The sequence below is a fragment of the Durio zibethinus genome, chromosome 8 (genome assembly GCF_047325235.1).
Source record: "Durio zibethinus cultivar Kanyao isolate XHJ-2024 chromosome 8, ASM4732523v1, whole genome shotgun sequence".
NCBI lineage: Eukaryota > Viridiplantae > Streptophyta > Magnoliopsida > Malvales > Malvaceae > Durio > Durio zibethinus.
Genome location: NC_143169.1, coordinates 24,927,695 through 24,946,396, shown reverse-complemented (window position 1 = coordinate 24,946,396; position 18,702 = coordinate 24,927,695). Strand labels below are relative to the sequence as shown.

Genomic DNA, 18,702 nt, shown 5'->3' with positions numbered 1-18,702 from the left:
TCACCACCATTCCTAGAAAGGTAGGCCCCTCTTTCAGATCTCTACCGCCATTGTACCCGTACAATTCCGACTTGACTGAACGTTTTCTAATCACCTTTGCAGCCGTCAGATCAAAAGCTCCATTGCCCATTGATGAAGCTCACCTGTACATTAATATCACCTAATTTCTTTCACGAGTCAACTAATAATGAATGAAAAAAAAAGTTAAAAATTCCCCAACAGTTGGTGCAAACACGTCCCCAGCAGTTACTACAATCACTTTCTCTCTCTCTAAAGAGCAGGAACACGAAAAGATAGAGAGAATGTGAAAAAGAAAAGCAAAAAAGGAGGAAGCAAATCGAAGCTTAAGCTAAGATGCTAAGATTTACTCTCTTATGGCTTCTCGTTTTCTTTTTATCTCTCTCTTCATCTTCAGCTCGGCCTGGTTAGCTTCCACTACTGTGATGATTTTTTCTTTTTAATTTCTGATTTAATTTTGTTGTTTGGATTTTTTTTTTTGGTTGCTTCGAGACTCGGTTTGGTATATTTGAAGTGTTAGATTACTTGCATTTTGATTGAGCTTGTTATAAACGAGTCTGGATTTTTATAATTCAGTTTACGGTTCGTTCGTTTTCGTCTTTGGTGATTTGCTCGATTGGCTGATTTTTGAATTGTGAATTTTGTTTTTCGCATTGATGTTAACGAGTTGCAGGATTGAGTCAAATGTAACGGAATCGGGGGATATGAATGTGCTTTTTGTGGAAATTTTAAGTAGATAGTGTCTGGAATCTGGATCAAAGTATGGAGGTAGTTGATCGGTTTGGATCCTGTTTGGATACGAGAAAATGTAGGGAAATGATCGAAACCAAAATTTTAAATGTACTTTTATATTTTGTATGATATGTGATTGGAAATAATAAAGGAATTAATTACAGATGAATTTAAAAAAAGCAAAAGAACGAGAACAATTCTTCCATCACCAAACCGGTTGCTTGTGGATTCTGTAGGTATGGTTGTCTGCTCCATGCCGCATTGATTCATTGCTGTTTACTGCAATGGAACTTTGTCTTGTGAAATAAGAAAACTAAAAGGAGTAATTTGGAAATTTTAAGTGGACTAGCTTATTATATGTGCATTGCCTATTTTGCATTAATGAATTTTCGCTTACAGCTTGTGGATAAAAGAATATTCGCTTTTCATGTTTTTCTCTAATGATTTCTTCTTATTTGGTGGTTTTTGGTGCTAAACTTTGTCATGTTTTTTTACTACAGCACCTTTTGCTATGCGCATAAGCTGTGGCGCTCGTGAAAATGTCCAAACCCCACCAACCTATGCACGTTGGTATAAAGATTTTGCATACACAGGGGGGATTCCAGCTAATGCAACACTACCAAGTTTCATCACTCCTCCACTAAAATCTCTTCGCTATTTCCCTCTATCTGAAGGTCCAGAAAATTGCTACAATATTGATAGAGTACCAAAGGGGCACTATTCTGTGAGGATTTTCTTTGGATTAGTTGCACAGCCTGAGTTTGATAATGAACCTCTATTTGATGTATCTGTTGAAGGCACCTTAATTCATTCTTTGAATTCAGGTTGGACTAGCCATGATGACCAGGTGTTTGCTGAAGCCCTTGTGTTTCTTTTGGATGGCACAGTATCTATTTGCTTCCATAGTACTGGTCATGGAGATCCAGCAATTATTTCTATTGAAATTCTTCAAGTTGATGATAAAGCTTACTTTTTTGGTCCAGAGTGGGGTAAAGGTGTAATCTTGAAAACAACTTCAAGACTGACTTGTGGCACATCAAAGCCAAAATTTGATGAAGATTATAGTGGGGATCATTGGGGTGGAGATAGATTTTGGAACCCCATCAGAACTTTTGGCCAAAATGCTGATGAACCAAGATCAACTGAGAGTAGCATTAAACAAGCTTCAGTTGCACCAAACTTCTATCCAGAAGCCCTTTACCAAAGTGCTATTGTTAGTACTGATAGTCAGCCAGATTTAGCTTATACAATGGATGTGGATCCCAATAAGAACTACTCGTTATGGTTACATTTTGCAGAGATTGATGCTACTATCACCGGTGCAGGGCAAAGGGTATTTGATGTCCTGATTAATGGTGACACTGTATTTCAAGACATAGATGTTGTGGAGATGAGTGGAGACCGCTATACTGCACTTGTACTTAACACAACTGTTGCTCTTAGTGGAAGGACTCTGACAATAACCCTTCGCCCTAAAAATGGCAATCATGCTATCCTTAATGCCATTGAGGTCTTTGAAATTATAGCTGCAGAGTTCCAAACTTTACCAGAAGAAGGTATTACTTTCTTCTATTACTTGTACACTTTAGCTTCTATTTCTTCAGTAGACTGTATAGGCTGTCTATGATAGGACCCAGTATTGGAAATCGTTTTTAACTGCATATAAGCAAGGTTCTTTCTGGAAGGTGGTAGACATTTACTAACTTCTTAATCATTCCTGATTCTAGTTAGGGCTTTACAGGCATTGAAGAAAGCATTGGGGCTTCCTAATCGTTTTGGGTGGAATGGAGACCCATGTGTTCCCAAGGAGCATCCATGGAGTGGAGCAGATTGTCATTTTGATAATTCTGGCAGCAATTGGTTCATTGATGGCCTGTACTTTCTTGATCTTTTGCCCTATCTTTGAGTTTCATTATTATTATTTTCTGCTGATATTATCTGTTATTTTCAATTTGCTTCTGTTGATTTAATGATTTATGTGGAGGAAACTGATGTCTATGCTATGGCATAGCCTCTTCCACTGTTCTTGATATGCTAAAACGTATTATGAATATTTAATTTTCAGTAAAGCAACAAAAAAAAAAAGAGAGTTCTAATATTGGTAATCTACATTGCCAGTGATTATGACATTTTCCACATTAAGGATGCTGTTAGTCATAAACTGTTTTCAGCTTTTTGCTATCCTGAAGTAGATTTGAAGTTCTCAAGGTTTAACCAACATCATTCTACATAGTTGGTGTCATATTAAATAAGTACTGAGAATATGTTTGCTATACACAAGCATGGAATCATAGACTCCCAACCACCTATATAGAATTCTCTTACCTAGTTACTCAGCCACTTCATTTACTCCAATTTGCTAGTGAATTAATCTTATCCACTTCAACACCAATGCTTGTAACATACAAGAAGCAAGAAAAAGTCAAAGATGCTTCTATTCATCTCCTTTCCCTGCTTTACTCTTCCATTTGGTTTTCCCTAACCCACTAGGCCTGAATTTCTGCACCTTATTCATTCTCATCTGTGACTCCTGAAGTGTGGATGCATGACAAACTAAATGCACTGGTTAGATTTTGGAAAGGAACCACATCACTTATTTAAAGTCTGCCTGCCATGCACCGGTGCTGTAGTGCACATTTATATGTATAGCAAAGTGTTTCCTAGAATCTAAATGTTTTAAACTTTTAATTGCAACCTTGTGATGAGATTCATGCAAAGCTTAAGATACAGTCTCTTCATCAGTTATATTGGTATATTATAAGTTATTGCCTTCTGATTTCTGCATGATCAGTGGTCTTGACAATCAAGGTCTAAGGGGTTTCTTGCCTAATGAAATATCCCAACTACATCACCTGCAGAACTTGTAAGTACAAATAGTTCTCCATCACTTTCATTATAGTTGCTTTTATTTGTTATGTTGGGCATTAATCATGATCTAAGGGCAGGGCCTCATCTGCTTGTTGTTTTAGACCTTGAGAATATAGTAGCATTGACATAAAACTTATTTGCCTTTATTTGCTTTCACAGACTGTTGCAAGGGTTTTGCTTACTCTTAATTTTACAAAATATGAACCTCATATATGCCTAATATCCCTTTCTCTTGTTTATGATGTGCTTGGCTTTTACAGAAACTTGAGTGGAAACTCAATTCATGGGACCATTCCGTCGTCACTTGGAACAGTCACCAGCTTAGAAATATTGTAAGTGTAGCATTATTTCTTGTCCTTCTTGAAGATACTTTTGATTGTATTAACTTCTATATTTACATTCCAAACTCTTTGAAATAATATACTTTTTATACAGTTAGGACTGTCATATATATAGGACAACTCTTGTCTATTTTCTCCATGATAGATTTTGCGTAACTTGTTTGTTCCTTTTCATTTTTAAAGACAGACACATTATAGTGTTGGGAGGAGGTTTTTCAAGGACCCAAAACTTTTCTTCATTAGAACTTTTACTTCCCAAGTTATGTGGAACATAATGTGTACGAGCTATTGATTAAAACAACTTACAACTTAATGACTGTAAACCTTGTCAGTATTTTCTGCATGAACATGTGACGATAAGTTTGATAAAATCATCATGTCTAATGTGTTGTAGATCAATGATGCATCCATGGAGTTGTTAGTTATATCCTTTCAGTAGCCGTCATGCTTGAAAGGGCATTAAACTCTGCATGCACGAAATTTACATTCTTCTCTTAATGGACAATTTGAGTTTGATCTAATATCTAAGCTTATGAGAAGCACATGACTATTTCAGTTCATCATTTATGTTTCCCTGAACTTTATCCAACTTATCGAAATGATGTCTGGATATAAATTGCAGGGATCTCTCCTACAATTTCCTCAATGGATCAATTCCTGAAAGCCTAGGACAGTTGACTGCATTACGCAGACTGTAAGATTCAACCATTGATTAACTTTGGAATCTGAACATATAAAGGAGGAGTTTGATTTAAGTTCTCATTGTGCAGGAATCTTAACAGCAACTCTCTGTCAGGAAGAGTTCCAGCTGCACTTGGAGGAAGGCTTTTGAATGGAGCTAGCTTCAAGTATGTTCTCAGAATCTTGTTAGTATTGGTCTGAAATGTTTCTCTATGAGGAATGAACTTGTCACATAATGATGATAAGGAAAGAAATACTTAGATAAGATGAAAACAAGAGCATGCACTTACACGTCTATTATTCCAAGTTCTGTCCCAGATACTTAATCTAGTTGTATGCAGTTTCACCGATAATGCTGGTCTCTGCGGCATACCTGGATTACGTACATGTGGACCCCATCTCTCTGCTGGTGCAAAAGTTGGCATTGGCTTTGGTGCATCTTTGTGTTTCTTACTGCTTGTTATCTGTTCAGTGTGTTGGTGGAAAAGGCGGCAGAATATACTTCGATCAAAGCAGATTGCAGGTTAGTACCTTCGGGATAAATCTCATAACAATTATAACAGTTTTATTTGGCCTAATAACTATTTTGAATGTTAAAATCAATTGGTTTAGATCCCTTGGACTGGTATAAAATGAGACACCCTATGTGATTAATGCCTGCAAAGTTGCTTCTTTTACCCAGAATATGGGATGACAAGGACATTAAATCAAAGTTTGCACTAGCAACATTTATTAGTTTTCTTTTCATTGCATATTTTATATTTCCTTCTCTTTAGCAGCAAGAGGTGCTCCCTATGCAAAGGCAAGGACCCACTTGTCGCATGATATCCAGATGTCGAGGCATCATAATCATGGCCATGCTCGGACAGCTGCTGAGAATGGACCTAGCTTGCTATCGTGATTAATTAGTGTTCCAACTCTTCGTCTTGTTTGGGTTGCTGGATTCTCATTCGATCATGAATACGAACTGCAGAACAACCTAGTTGATTTGGCCCTCTCAGTTTCTTTAGTTCATGATGCTGTCTAATCTTCCTTCCCTCCGGAAATCATCACCGGTAAAGCTGTAAAAAGCCTATAGAATCACATCTAAAAGGTCAGATACCTCAACAATGACAGTAAATGCAGCAAAGTGAATCGTCTTGTACATCGCTTCAATTCTTTTTTTAATCAATCTTGGCAAAAGAAATCTTGTAACAGATTGAAGAACTAGTGCATATACAAAATCAATATTTATCCACCTAATCTTCTCTGTAGTAAATTCAGAAAGGAAATCGACGTCGACTGGCTCCATCGGGTCCTGGCAGAATGGAAACAGTGGACATAATTCTCACAGGAGTAAGCTGTAAGCTTATTTTCTTTGCTTATATGTTTATATGCTTATATTTTCTTTGCTTCGTTTTCTTTTTCAAGAGACTGCTGTTTAGAATGTTAGCAAATGTGTATGTCCAACCGGTCATGTTTTTCTTTTACAATTCTATGCAAATAAATTTTTATGATGACTTGGGAAAGGCCTATTGCACATTGTTCATTCTAACACGTGTCATGACGCAACAATCCTCAAAGATGGTTAAAAAATTTTATAAATTAATAAAAAATAAACAGAAGATGAAAACAGAATCCAAATACCATGAAAATAACTTCACGTGATCATGTGTCACAGTGTCAGGATCATGGGCAGTTACCTGCATTCATTCGCCTACATCACCCTCTCACCGGGCACTTTCCCCAGTTTTCACTTTACCCAAACCCAACCCAACACTGGACACCACTTTTTCCTGACTCCCACAGCCGCTCAAAACCGAGTCAAACACGACACCTCAAAATTAAACTCACTCAGTACCGTAGCAACTCGCTCTTGTCTCCTGCAACTCGGACAACTCCGTTTGTACATTCTACGTGGGGTCTCACTTATTACGTAACACGCCACCCCATGCGCTCTGGTGCTCTGCCATCCGCACTTATAATCATCGTCACCATGTTCAAACATTTTTTTTTCTTCTTTTCTTTTCTTTATTTATACTGAAATATTTGAGGCATGCGCCGCTAGCAATGCCGTATAAACGGAGTACAGCATACGTAAGCACCGGCCAGGAGTATAGGCACATGACAGCCTCCTCTACTCTCACGTCTAATCAGACGGCGGTTCTCTATTTTTTAAGATTGTTTTTCATTTTTAAAAGCTAGGCCCACCTTTTTTCTGTGTGTTGTAATAAATAATACATACAGCAAAGGTCTTTATGCTGATGTTTATGAAATGAATGGCCGCCGTTAGATCAGCTTCAAAGTTAAAATTCATAGATATGAGAATCAAAGGTTGTCCATTTATTTAAATAAAAAAGGAACTCTCCGTGTAAGGAAAAAAATTTAGATAAAATTTTTCTCGGGATTGTTCGACGTGGCTTGCCTATAGATTTGAATGAACCTCCTCCTTTCGTGGCTGTGAAAAGCCAGAAAAAAAAAAAAAAAAAAACTTGAAAAGGAGAGTTAGTAACAAAAACAATCGTCAGATCATTTAAAAAAGCGAAGAACCTTTGTATACATATATGTTTTCCTTCATTTTCTATAAAACAACTCTCAGCTGTTTTTTTTTATCAATTATTTATGTTTCTCTTTTCATGCAAAATACAGTCAGTAACTTATCCATCGTCGATTTCCCACGGCATAGGGCACTTGATCAGACGGTGAAAAATGAATTCCTGACTGCCTCCCGGAAACCATACAGATTACAGATTCTCTGGTTTCAAGACATAAAGGAATTAATGTTGCGTAAATAAAAATACAAAACAAAAACATTTAAAACTTGAAACACGCGCTGGTGAGGTGAGAGTGAGGATTGTTCCGGGGACTGGACACTTAAAAGTGGAAGCTTTGTTTATTTGTCACGTAAAAATGGGAAGCAATAAGCAAAGCGTGTGGCTTTTGCATTATTTGAGGACGTAGATTTACGTTTGCCGAACGAACACCCCTAGTTGCTTGTGCTTTGAGTGTAAGAAAAGGGAAATATGGGCTTGAAAGAGTGAAAAATTCAGCTCCACAAACTGTAAAAATGTAAAGAAAACCCAAATCGGCTTTAAAAAGTGATGTTGCTAATGTACTATAAAAGGTAAATTTCACTTATGTCTCAAAGTTTTATATTCTAGTTTCACTTTGGTCCTTAATCTCTCAATCATTTCATTTAAAATTCAAACTTTTTCAAAATAGTTTCATTGTGATCCTTCAAATATTCGTATTCATGGATGTCCACGTATAATGATTTCTAATTGCCTATGTAGGATGATATGTATTACCTATGTGAAATTTTTAATTATTATTTTGTAACAAAAACGTTTGATGAAAGCATCAAAAGCATCAAAGTAAAACCATTTTAGAAAGGTTGAAAAATCAAATGGAAAAAAAAAAAGTGATTTAAGGATAAAATTGAAATCATAATAAAAAGTTTAGTGCTGTGATTGAAATTTATCCGCTCTACAACAGCAGACTGCTTTTTAAACGATGTGGGAAATTTTGTGCCAAAACAAAGTAAAATATTCTAGTTTACGACAAGGTATAGTTTTAGAAGGAATCAATCCAATCATGTCTTTTTCTTTCACCAATTTCCATCAAAACACCCATACCATTTTGAAGGTACCAACACTGACAAAAAGCTTGAGGCGGTCTGGGAAAAGCCATTTTCTTTCACTAATTTCCACCAAAACTCCCACGCCATTTTGCTGGTACCTCCATTGACAAATGGTACAAACCATAATTGATTGACGTGGCCTAGGGAAACCCAGATGGGACGACATTTGGGGCTATGGGGTTCGGCACATGCCAAGGAAAAACAATGAATGACGGCACCCCCACCTACGCCATGTATTTCTTTTTCTCTAAATTTAACCATTTTTTTAACTTTAAATTAAGCGTTACACATGGATGAAAATAGATCGGTCGGATAAATTTTTGTATTTTTTAAATATGATTTGATTTTATATTTATAATATTTAAATTTAATTTAATTTAATAATTTTTAAGTTTTAAATATTTAAATTTGATTTGATATTATATAAATTATATCTTATTCGATTCGATTTAAAATTAATAAAATATTATTTTTAAATATAAAATATAAAATTAAATAAATATATAAATATATATAATTAAATGATTAATTAAAAATATTATATATATCAGGTTTACTCGAGTAGCGTTTATCTAAAATGCAATTTCAACTTAAATTCGATTTTTTTTTACTATTATCTAATCTGATTTGGCTTAAAATTTAATTTACAAAAAAAAAAAATGATTTCAAGAGATCATATTAAATCAAAACTCACTAAAAATGGATTGAATTGTTATTTCTAATGTTATAATAATTTATCGAATCAAATTTAATTGATTTTTTACATAATATATAAATTTTTAAATTTAATTTAAATCTGAAATGAATTTTTATATATATGATTTAAATTAAATTTTATCGATTTAATTCAGTTCTTAATTTTTAAAATTTATTTTTATTTATTATTTTAATATAATTTTTAATATATTTAAATAAATTTAAATACAAAATAATTATTTTTATTTTATAAAAATTAAATATATATAATTAAGTTTGGTTTTATTTTTTATTTTTAAAATTTTAAATTTATATAAATTTAATATATATATATATTTAATATATGGATTTAATTCACATCAAATAAAAAAAAACTAAACACTATAATTTGAAATTAACTTTTATTTATTTTAATTTTTTTTTACCCTTAATTTAAATCATGTTACTTCATTTTATAATCAACCCAAACAGAATTTCTTTCGTTGGATTTTATATGGTGTGTAACGTTTTGACGACGGTTTTTTTCCACCATGATTTGTGACCATCATGCAAATCAAGACAATTTCATTGTCGAATTGAATATGTTAATCCAAGGCTCACTACATAGTATCAAACTAACAATTTTTCATCAATGCCGTTTCCAAATTGCTACAGTTTGACCACTTTCTTTCCTACTCTCCCTTTTTTATACACCAATCATTATGTATCTTCATCAAACTAGAAAATGAAATCAAGCTTGCTGGGAGCTTTGGATTTTAATGTTTTGGGGGCAATTTTAATTTTATTGGACGGCCGGATTGCAAGATTAAGGAAAGGTAAATTTTTTTTTTTTAAGAATTTAGACTGATTAGAGTTATTGGTTATTGGATTTTTTAAAGAATTTTTAAATAAAATATTAAAAATTCAAAATTTTAATACTTAATTCTATAAATAATAAAAAAAAGTACGTAAAAACAGCCCAAACACGCTAACTTTCTGCGATTCTCTTTCTTTTTACATTTTGCTTCTGTGCGTTACCAGTCACTTGGCTTCATCACCATCATCACGGCTGCGGCTGCTGCACCCAACAGGCCGTTATTTCAAACACCCACTTCATCTGGTGGTCCCCATCTACAACGTTTTCAAAAGTGGACCCCTCGTCAAACTGCACGTGGCAACCTTACAACGTTGCGGCCGCTCCTCACCAACGAATCTGTCGGCAGGCAATGCGTCACGGGTACTCCTGACGTTACGAACAAAAGAAATAGTAAGTGCTACTTTTACTAAATTTTTGCTTCTGTAGTCTGTTTGTTTTGTGCTTTTTCTTTTATCGTACAGAGAGAAACTCCGTGATCCTGTCGGTAACGGCGGCAGCGACGGTTTGACGTCGTTTTTAATAGTTCACACGAATCCGTTTTCCTTGTCTCGTGTTTCTCATGCCTTAATATCTGTTCGAATTTCATCCTATTTTTAAAGCGATGTAATTAAATTTAAATATTAATATTAATAAAATTAAATTAATATAAAAATTTATTAAAATTTTTTATTTATAATTATAATAATATTATTATTATTTTTAATTTAATTACATCTAATCTTATCGTTTATCCAAACAATATTTATCCTTTCGGGATTACGATTCCCACTTCCCGCATATTTAATTACGTGGCAGCCATTAATGATGGATCATGCTTCATCCATGGGTGTATGAGATTTCAAGTGGTCATTACGATTGGTTTTGACTTTCACTCACCGCTTTTAAAAACATTTTTTTTTTTATTTTTTCTGATTTATTTTCCTGTCAATTAATTTATTATAGTTCATTAAAAAATAAAAAAGAAGAATCAAAAGCTTAGTCTAAACGCATCCTTTTGACAGTGGTAAAGAAGATTCTGATAGTTACGTTGGATATGAAATGTGTTGGACGGTGGCTAAATCCTGTTGGCTAATTCCACGGGCCCAGTGTGGAAAATGTACAAAGGAGCTGATATAGGAATATCTTTAAATCTTTTAAAAGAACAAAACTACTAAATACGAGCAAACAGTCATTCCAATGCATCTCCAGATCATGGAGATAAAGAGGGACCCACGAAAATGATTTTTCTTTTTTTTTTTTAATATAAAAAAAATGGTCCCAAAAGGTTGTTAGTAAGTATATTTTCTATGACTTTGAAACAATTGTTTTCCTTTAAAATGGAATAATAAAGGGGGAAAGACTTAAAAAAGAGGAAATTTTTCAAGTGAAATTTGAAAAATTTTTAATTAAAAATAAAAAATTAAAATAAATATATTAAAAAATTTTGTTATATAAATTAAAATTATAAATTTTAATAAATACATTTTTTAAAATAAATTTTTTTAATAAAAATATTAACAAATTTTTTAATGTTGAATAAATATCGATTAAATTTGAATTATAAATAATATTTTATATATTATTAATTTTTACATTAAATTCTATCAATTTATTATTTATTAAAATTTTTATTAAATAATTTTTGAAAAAAAAAACTTACAAACTTCGTTTAAAAAAGTTTATATAAGTTTTCTCCTAATAAGGGGAGGATTAAAGTTTTGATCGGTGAGCCACGGGGCATTGGCCAGGTTTCTATCCCCGGTTCCTGCAATGCCAAGGGTGTTTAGCAACTTTTCTAATGCTTGTTAATTTGCATGGAAATAAAAACTTTTGGCACAGGGTTTAGAATTTATAAACGAAAAAAAAAAACATTTATAATTCTATGCCTTTATTTATGTTTTAGAGATTGTACGATGAAATGGAGATGAAACACTTGCTGCCTATGAGAAAAAGGGGGAACGAGAAAGGCTTGAAAAAGGTGGGAAAAAAAAAAAGTAAGAGAATGGACAAAAGTAAACGCTTCGTTTCATTTGTTTGTTTAAAAAAAAAAAAAGAAAAGAAAAGAAAGAGCAATGAAGAAGGGAAAGGGAAAAGTAGACCCAAACACAATGAAATTTAAAGTATATGTTCATATTACAACCACGATTTGGTCTTATTGTTGTCTAATTTTGGATTTTAATTAATGCGAATTTTATTAATGCTCTATTTGGATAGATAATAAAATTAATTATAATAAAATTAAAAATATTAATAAAATTTATTATAATTGCAATAAAAAAATTATTATAACTATGATTAAAAAAATTTATATTAAATTAATTTCATTAAAGTTGATATTTTGATTAAATTAAAAGTATGATGAATTTGATACGATGAGATCCAAACGACTACTAATTCTTTCGAATGAGGGTTTAAATTTATATGATGAAAATGGGTTGTAAAAAAAAAAAAAAAATTATAGTGGAGAAGAATGATCAATGCAGATATAACCAAAAGTCATTAAAGATAGACAGAAACCGGGGAGATATATGGTAATGGTGGCTCATGCTTCGCACTAGCAAAGAAATTCCATGGCGATGAATGATGACAAATTGACTAGAAATTGCCGGTCTTCTTAGTGGTATCGGAACAATAGTAGGATACCATCATGGAGAAGACTCTAGTTCATGACTCATTGTAGAACTAGTGGGGAACATGATCGACGAATAAACTTGGCGACTTACGTCTAAAAGTTTGGCTTCGTATCAGCTTTCAAAAGCAAAGCTACGGGACTAACGATGGTTGGCACAAGTGGTAAGGGATGAGGTTTTGGTGCTTAAATATCACGGTTTGAGTTTCTTATAGTCTTTCATAAGTAAGCGATTTGTAAATCTAAAAAAATTGTAAATGAAAATCTAATGAATCGATAAATTCTATTTGAATTAGCAACTTACCTTGATATTGAAAATTGGATAATCACCTCTACTCTTAAAGTTTTTCGTACTAAAAGAAAAAAAAAAGAAAGCAAAGCTGTGGGGATTGTACGATTAAGCCATCCAATCCCAAGTAGATTTCTTTCTGTTTATGTTTTATTGTAGCCTGTATCATGTTTCTATAGCAATCTAATGTGGCTTTCAATCATGGAAGAAAGCTCGCCATGTTGCCGCTTTAAATCAACTATTATTTAATATGCAGCTTAATTCAGGAACGACTATAATATTTGTGTTAATATTTGTGTATTTGTTTTAATTTTTCATGTGAAAATTATTGACGTTGTTTCACATATACAAAGGAAATGGATAGGGTTGTTTTTTAGATTCACGTTCACATGGGGAAAAATGTACTTGCGATAAACGAATATTGTAGGACGCCAGAGATTCGAGATTACTATCCATTACTTGTTGCAACGCACAGATCAAAAAGAAAGAGGACAAGACAAGGGAATGAAAACATGTAGTTACGTATCTCGTCGTCACGTGTTGGCGCTGTCAGATTCTATCCACACCGTGTCTGACGGCTGTAACGTTATCCTGAATTCCTGATGACATGGGCGACGATGATGGCTAATTCATAGCTTTCATTTCCTAGCTTCTTCGCTTCGCTTTCAAAATGCCACCCTACAAATCGTCAGTACCCTATTTGAATTACACACAGCAGCGTCTAAATTCCCTGCATTCACTCATGTTTCGGCCATGCTTTTTTTTCCATAGCTTGTGTTGTACTTCTCATAGTTGCAGGCAATCTTTGTAGGTTAAGAATTAGGACAAACGTTAAAAAGGAAAAAGCAACGATTAGACATGGACAAAAATATGAGTGATGGAATAAATAAACCTTTTACGCAGAGATTTTTATGCTTAATAACTACTAAACAACAATTAGACAAGGCCAAGATGACAAATAAGTGAATTTATAAGGCGAAAACGACGTAGCTTTATCCTGTTAGAAATGAAAAACAGCTTGAGAGAGAGAGAGAGATATGAAGTGTTGACATACGCAAAAATAAAAAATAAAATAAAAATTAATTTAAAATTATAATATTTAATTTGATTTAGATTAATTTTTTTTATTTAAATTAAATTAAATATTAAATATATATTAAATTCAAATCAAAATAAAAAAAATCAAATTAAATTATATAATTTTTATGTTTTTAAATTTTTATAAAAAATAATGATTGTATATAAATATAATAAAAATTTTATAAAAATAATATATAAAAACAAAAAATTTTAAAATTAATAAATTAAATCAAATCAATAAATTTTATTTTAAATTAAATTAATTTTAAAAAATATTAATTTAAATTTAAAAATTTTATAATATTAAATATTATTTTAAAAAATTAAATCAAATTGATCCATTATCTCTACATTATCTCTAAAAATAAGTAGCTAAGAAAGAGAGAAAATGAACAAATAGATTGGGAGAAAAGTGTCACCTCAAGAGGCAGCAAAAGTCCACTTAAAAAGCCGAGAGATAAGGCTATTAGTTCTAGATACAGCCCCGCCCCCACAGTCCCACACCCTGCCTTCCACCTAACCCATTTTCGCCTTTCGGCCCCCCCTCTGTTATTATTACTTGGCGGTTGCATTTTTTCTAAATTTTATTTTAATATAAATATGTTTAATGCTCTTTCTCTTTAACGCGAAACGTGGCGCAGCACCAGGCGGCAGCCTTGTCTATCGAAATCAAGCGGTGGAGGAGAGAGAAAAACAAAAAATGGGTCCCACAAAGCAATCAGCTTTAACGCAAACAAGCTAACCCGCCGGCGCAATTGTCTGTCCCAAACCGACACCTAACCTTTCCTCACGGCTTCCCTGCGCCGTACTCTCCATCCCCAATCCCCATCTTTATTTCTTTATTTTTCTATTCCCACTACCTTTATTATTATATCTCATTTTTTAATTACTAAAATAGTATTAAAAAATAATCCTTTTTTTGTCATGCCATGTCGTTCACCATGCATGACAATTGCAAATTAGTGACTTAATGTCAGACCCATAAATTCTGAACCGTTTAATAATACAAAAATAAAAAAAATTATAATTTAAATTTTAAATATGTTAAATTATTTTTTAAAACAAATTAATTAAATTTAAATTACGCGGCGTGAGGAACATTGGGTTGACCCGAATTGGTATGGGTCTACGGGATATGCTTGGCAAAAAATTTTTTTTAAAAATAAAGTTTAATAATAACAGGATAATGAAAATAAAAAATTATTGGTTAATGATTTAGTGATTTTTTTTTTTATTAAAAGAAAACGTGGGAAAGCGAAATCTTTAAGCGTAGACATCGACGACCAAAGACCGGGGGCCACAAAAAGCGGCAGCCGAGCGTCCCCACTACCACTTCCAACGCCCGCGTCCACGCGGACCCGTCTTGTAACGTTCCCTTCCTTATTCCCTTATTGGTGTTTAAAAATTTTTTAAAGATAAAAAAATTACCGTAATGATTAGATTTGGAAGTGGAAGACAAAAACACCCGCAGGGAACGGAGGGCCGTTCCGTTCAGACACGGATCTCGACAATTACCTTTCGGTCTCCTAACTAGAAGAAACCCGCTCCTTATGTTTTATCCCCCCTCACGCGCCGCTTGTTTTCCTTTCACGCCCATTGCCGTTTCAGAGTAAAACAAAGAAAAACAAAAAAATCTCAAAGATTACATTGAATCTTGCAATTAAATTCCGAACCGTCCAAAGTTATTGATTGTAGAACCAATAATTGACAAACCAGCCGGTTTTCCCTCCATCTTTAAATCTCTTGATTTGTTCTCCAACAAGCATGAAATTTTAGTTATTGCCAGCAATTAAACATCACAAAACGGTTAGTTACATAATTTTGTTTGCCCCAGGTTTTGGATATCTTGTGGAATCTGTTCTAATTTTCTTTTAGAAACATAGTTTTGAGGAATCTCTGGTTGTAATCGGTTGGTATTTGCCTTTCGATAGTGTTAAAAATGGCAATTACTGAAACCCATCTCGATTTTCAAAATTAGAATGATAGTATTTTGCAAATAATGAAAGTTGGCATTAAATCAATTCACTAACCAACTTAACCAAAAGAGGTTATTAAATCCAAACAGGCCATAAACATAAAATTAACAAAAGGGGGAACTGCTGAAGGATTTTTTTTTTTTTTTGTGATAACTCATTAGGAAAAACAAATACAGTAACTAGTTATGGAGCAACAACCAGAAACTGATGTTTCAATGTTGCAAAAAAAGAGGAAATCATCAGCTAAGTATTCACATCCCTCAGCCGCCGTTGATTTTATGGTCGGACTATTTATCACAATAGATCACATCAACTTACTAATAGCTCTCACCGTAATTTTATCTTTCTTCTTTTTTTTTTCTCATTTTTTTCTAATCTACCTTCGGTTTTCTTCTTAAGGACTTAAAGGTCGGAAAAATAAATTTTAACAAAAAATAAAATGTTTGATTTTCCGGATTTATGATTAGCGCGGAAACAAAAAATCAGGCGATTTCCGGAAAAGCAGGTTGGTTCAGATCGATATTGAGAAGCGGACGAGGCTTGACTTCGTGATTATTCATATCAACGACCGACGATGAATCGGAGTCGCTTTGTACTATACCGTTGAACGTCGCATGAAAGTCACGATTATCGAATCTCATCCGTTGATACTGATGTCCTTTCACTAAACCAGGCCGGACAAACGCATCAAGGTAAAAAACTTGAGGGCTCGCAATAGCCGGCACACCAGCGGTAAAAACATCCGCAACCTGTGAAACTTGCTTGAAAGGAAACCTGACGGCTGAAGATCTGTACCCGGAAAGTGCCCCGTGTCCAAGGCTGAGATCCAATGGAGTAGAATCGATCATGAGCGCCGGCTCAAGGCTTGAGGACTCCACTGTGCTACTCTGGCTAGTGCTCTGATTGTTGCTGTTGTTATTACCATTATTGTCACAGTTGTTACGATTGTTGATGTTTTCACTTGGGAGGGGAAAATTAGTCTTTGCCTTTGCGCCGCGAAATTCCCGGGCTGCAGCGTCGTAGGCTTTGGCGGCTTCCTCAGCCGTATCAAAAGTTCCTAACCAAACACGGCTCTTCTTCCCTGGATCTCTGATCTCAGCAGCGTAACGGCCCCATGGCCGCTTCCTCACTCCTCTAAAATGAACCTCCCTACTATTCCCGTTACCGTTACCTTTAACGGCGGTCGTCGTTTTCTCTCTCGGCACCATTTAGACAGGGAAAGGCTCTCCGTTTTAAAAAACCTTTTGTGTAACGTTTAATCTGTTTATTGTTGAAATAAAACACTGGGAATGGTGTGGGGTTGAGAGAGAAGGGATGGAGAAGCGAGGAGGTTTTATAGAAGGGAAGATGGACTTGGAGAGGAATTAAATGAGGGAGGGGCCCAGTCAACGACGGATTTGACTGAGGGGGCGGCTGAGAGAAAGAGTGGGGAATAGTGGCAGTTATGTAAATCAAGAACCGGATTACGTGGCATGTGGGTTGTCGTGAAGATAGCACATGTTATATCATCATTATCATTATCTAACGGCTGTTATAGTACTATTGATTGCTGCGGTGGTATGTGCGCCAAGTCACTCTCTCTTTCTCTCGTTCGTCACACGCCACACCGAAAGGTGAATTTTTTCCTTTTTTTTTTTTTTTTACTGAAGTATATATTTTTTAAAAATTTAATTATATAAAATGAAAATAAAAAATAATATTTTATAATTTAAAATTGATTTATAAATATGCAAATAAAAATACTTAAGAATCAGAGCGCGTGAAGTAACGAGGTAAAGTGAGAATAAGAAGTTTGAACAAGTTGTCGGCATATTCTGCTATCCCGCCGCGTGACTAGGATCGGTTATTTGATTTGGATGTAAGGAATGGGCGGGTGGGGGCTGCCTTTACTTTGCTCTATTCCCCCCATCTTTCTCTTTCTCTCTCTTTCTATTCTCAATTTTTTTTTTTTAAGGCTCTTTAAAGAACCCCCAACCACGCCTTTGTTTAATCCCATTTGAACCGGTCACTCGGACAAACAGCAGTTGTCCACTACCCAATTAAATCTCGCCACGATTCCTTTATTCCTTACGCCTGCTGCTCACTTCGGGTAGTTTCTGACACTTAGTATCCGACAACTCTCTTCCCCCACTCCCTCCAATTCTCTCGTGAATCACACGCACCTCTTGGATACAATTAAGTTTTTATTTAACTATTTAACAAACCACGCAAAACACGTTGCCATAAGATTAGAGATGTTAACTGTCGTGTAAATTACAGAAAGTTGGCCAATTAGAAGGGAGGCGAGTCATGGTTGATGTGACGTGGCATTAAATGCATGACCAAATAAGGGAGCTATTAGGGACATTGAGCCTATTATTAATATTTATTTTCCATTTGCCTCGATTGATCGCAACTCAGCGACACTGGATTTTGATTAGATAAGCTACTCTACAATACTTTCCATTTTGCTCCAAATTTGGGCACAAATTAAAGAAATTTATATTTGGGGATTTGGTTTCGAAATTTGATTAAAAAATGGTCTATTAATAGACCCCTGCTATAGGGTCCTTAACATTAAAGCAACTAAAATTAAAAATAATTATAATTATTAAAAATTTAATTTTAACGATAAAATTTAAATTTTGATAATTTAAAAAATAATTAAAAAAAAAGATGACGGCTACTGATGGAAATAGATTTTGGCCGGCGGACAGTTTTTCTCATTGTTCATTTCAATTTCTCAATCAAATCCACCGAGTTTTGACGGCATTTACTAGCTCAACGCAAAGCGAAAGCATTTGCTTCTGCTTTCCAACACAATTGATGGCTTTCACACGCACAGCTTTGATTTTATTATTTGCAAAAGCTGATTTCATTTTCATGTCAACCTCATAAATATGGGTTGTTTATCGTTTTAATTACGAAATATTGAGCACGTCAAAATTTCAGATCTCTG

The 18,702-nt window shown here is 34.1% G+C and overlaps 1 protein-coding gene and 1 pseudogene across 3 annotated transcripts; one reads left to right on the top strand and one right to left on the bottom strand.

Annotated features, from left to right (window-relative positions):
* Nucleotides 1–185: 185 nt before the first annotated feature.
* Nucleotides 186–5,877, top strand: LOC111278172 (receptor-like protein 4). Of its 2 annotated transcripts, none has more exons than XM_022864720.2 (9): nucleotides 186–424; nucleotides 1,251–2,306; nucleotides 2,478–2,625; nucleotides 3,542–3,613; nucleotides 3,879–3,950; nucleotides 4,582–4,653; nucleotides 4,730–4,807; nucleotides 4,982–5,163; nucleotides 5,417–5,877. In XM_022864720.2, exons 1-9 carry the CDS (start codon nucleotides 355–357, stop codon nucleotides 5,539–5,541), a joined length of 1,875 nt encoding a protein of 624 aa, XP_022720455.1. In that variant the 5' UTR covers nucleotides 186–354; the 3' UTR covers nucleotides 5,542–5,877. The 2 variants fall into 2 exon arrangements, with proteins under 2 accessions (XP_022720455.1, XP_022720456.1); XM_022864721.2 differs by having other exon boundaries at nucleotides 190–424; nucleotides 5,420–5,877.
* Nucleotides 5,878–15,868: 9,991 nt separating this feature from the next.
* Nucleotides 15,869–17,078, bottom strand: LOC111278637 (ethylene-responsive transcription factor 11 pseudogene; annotated as a pseudogene). Its single transcript, XR_016344139.1, has one exon. The product of XR_016344139.1 is annotated as an ethylene-responsive transcription factor 11 pseudogene (transcript).
* Nucleotides 17,079–18,702: the final 1,624 nt, after the last annotated feature.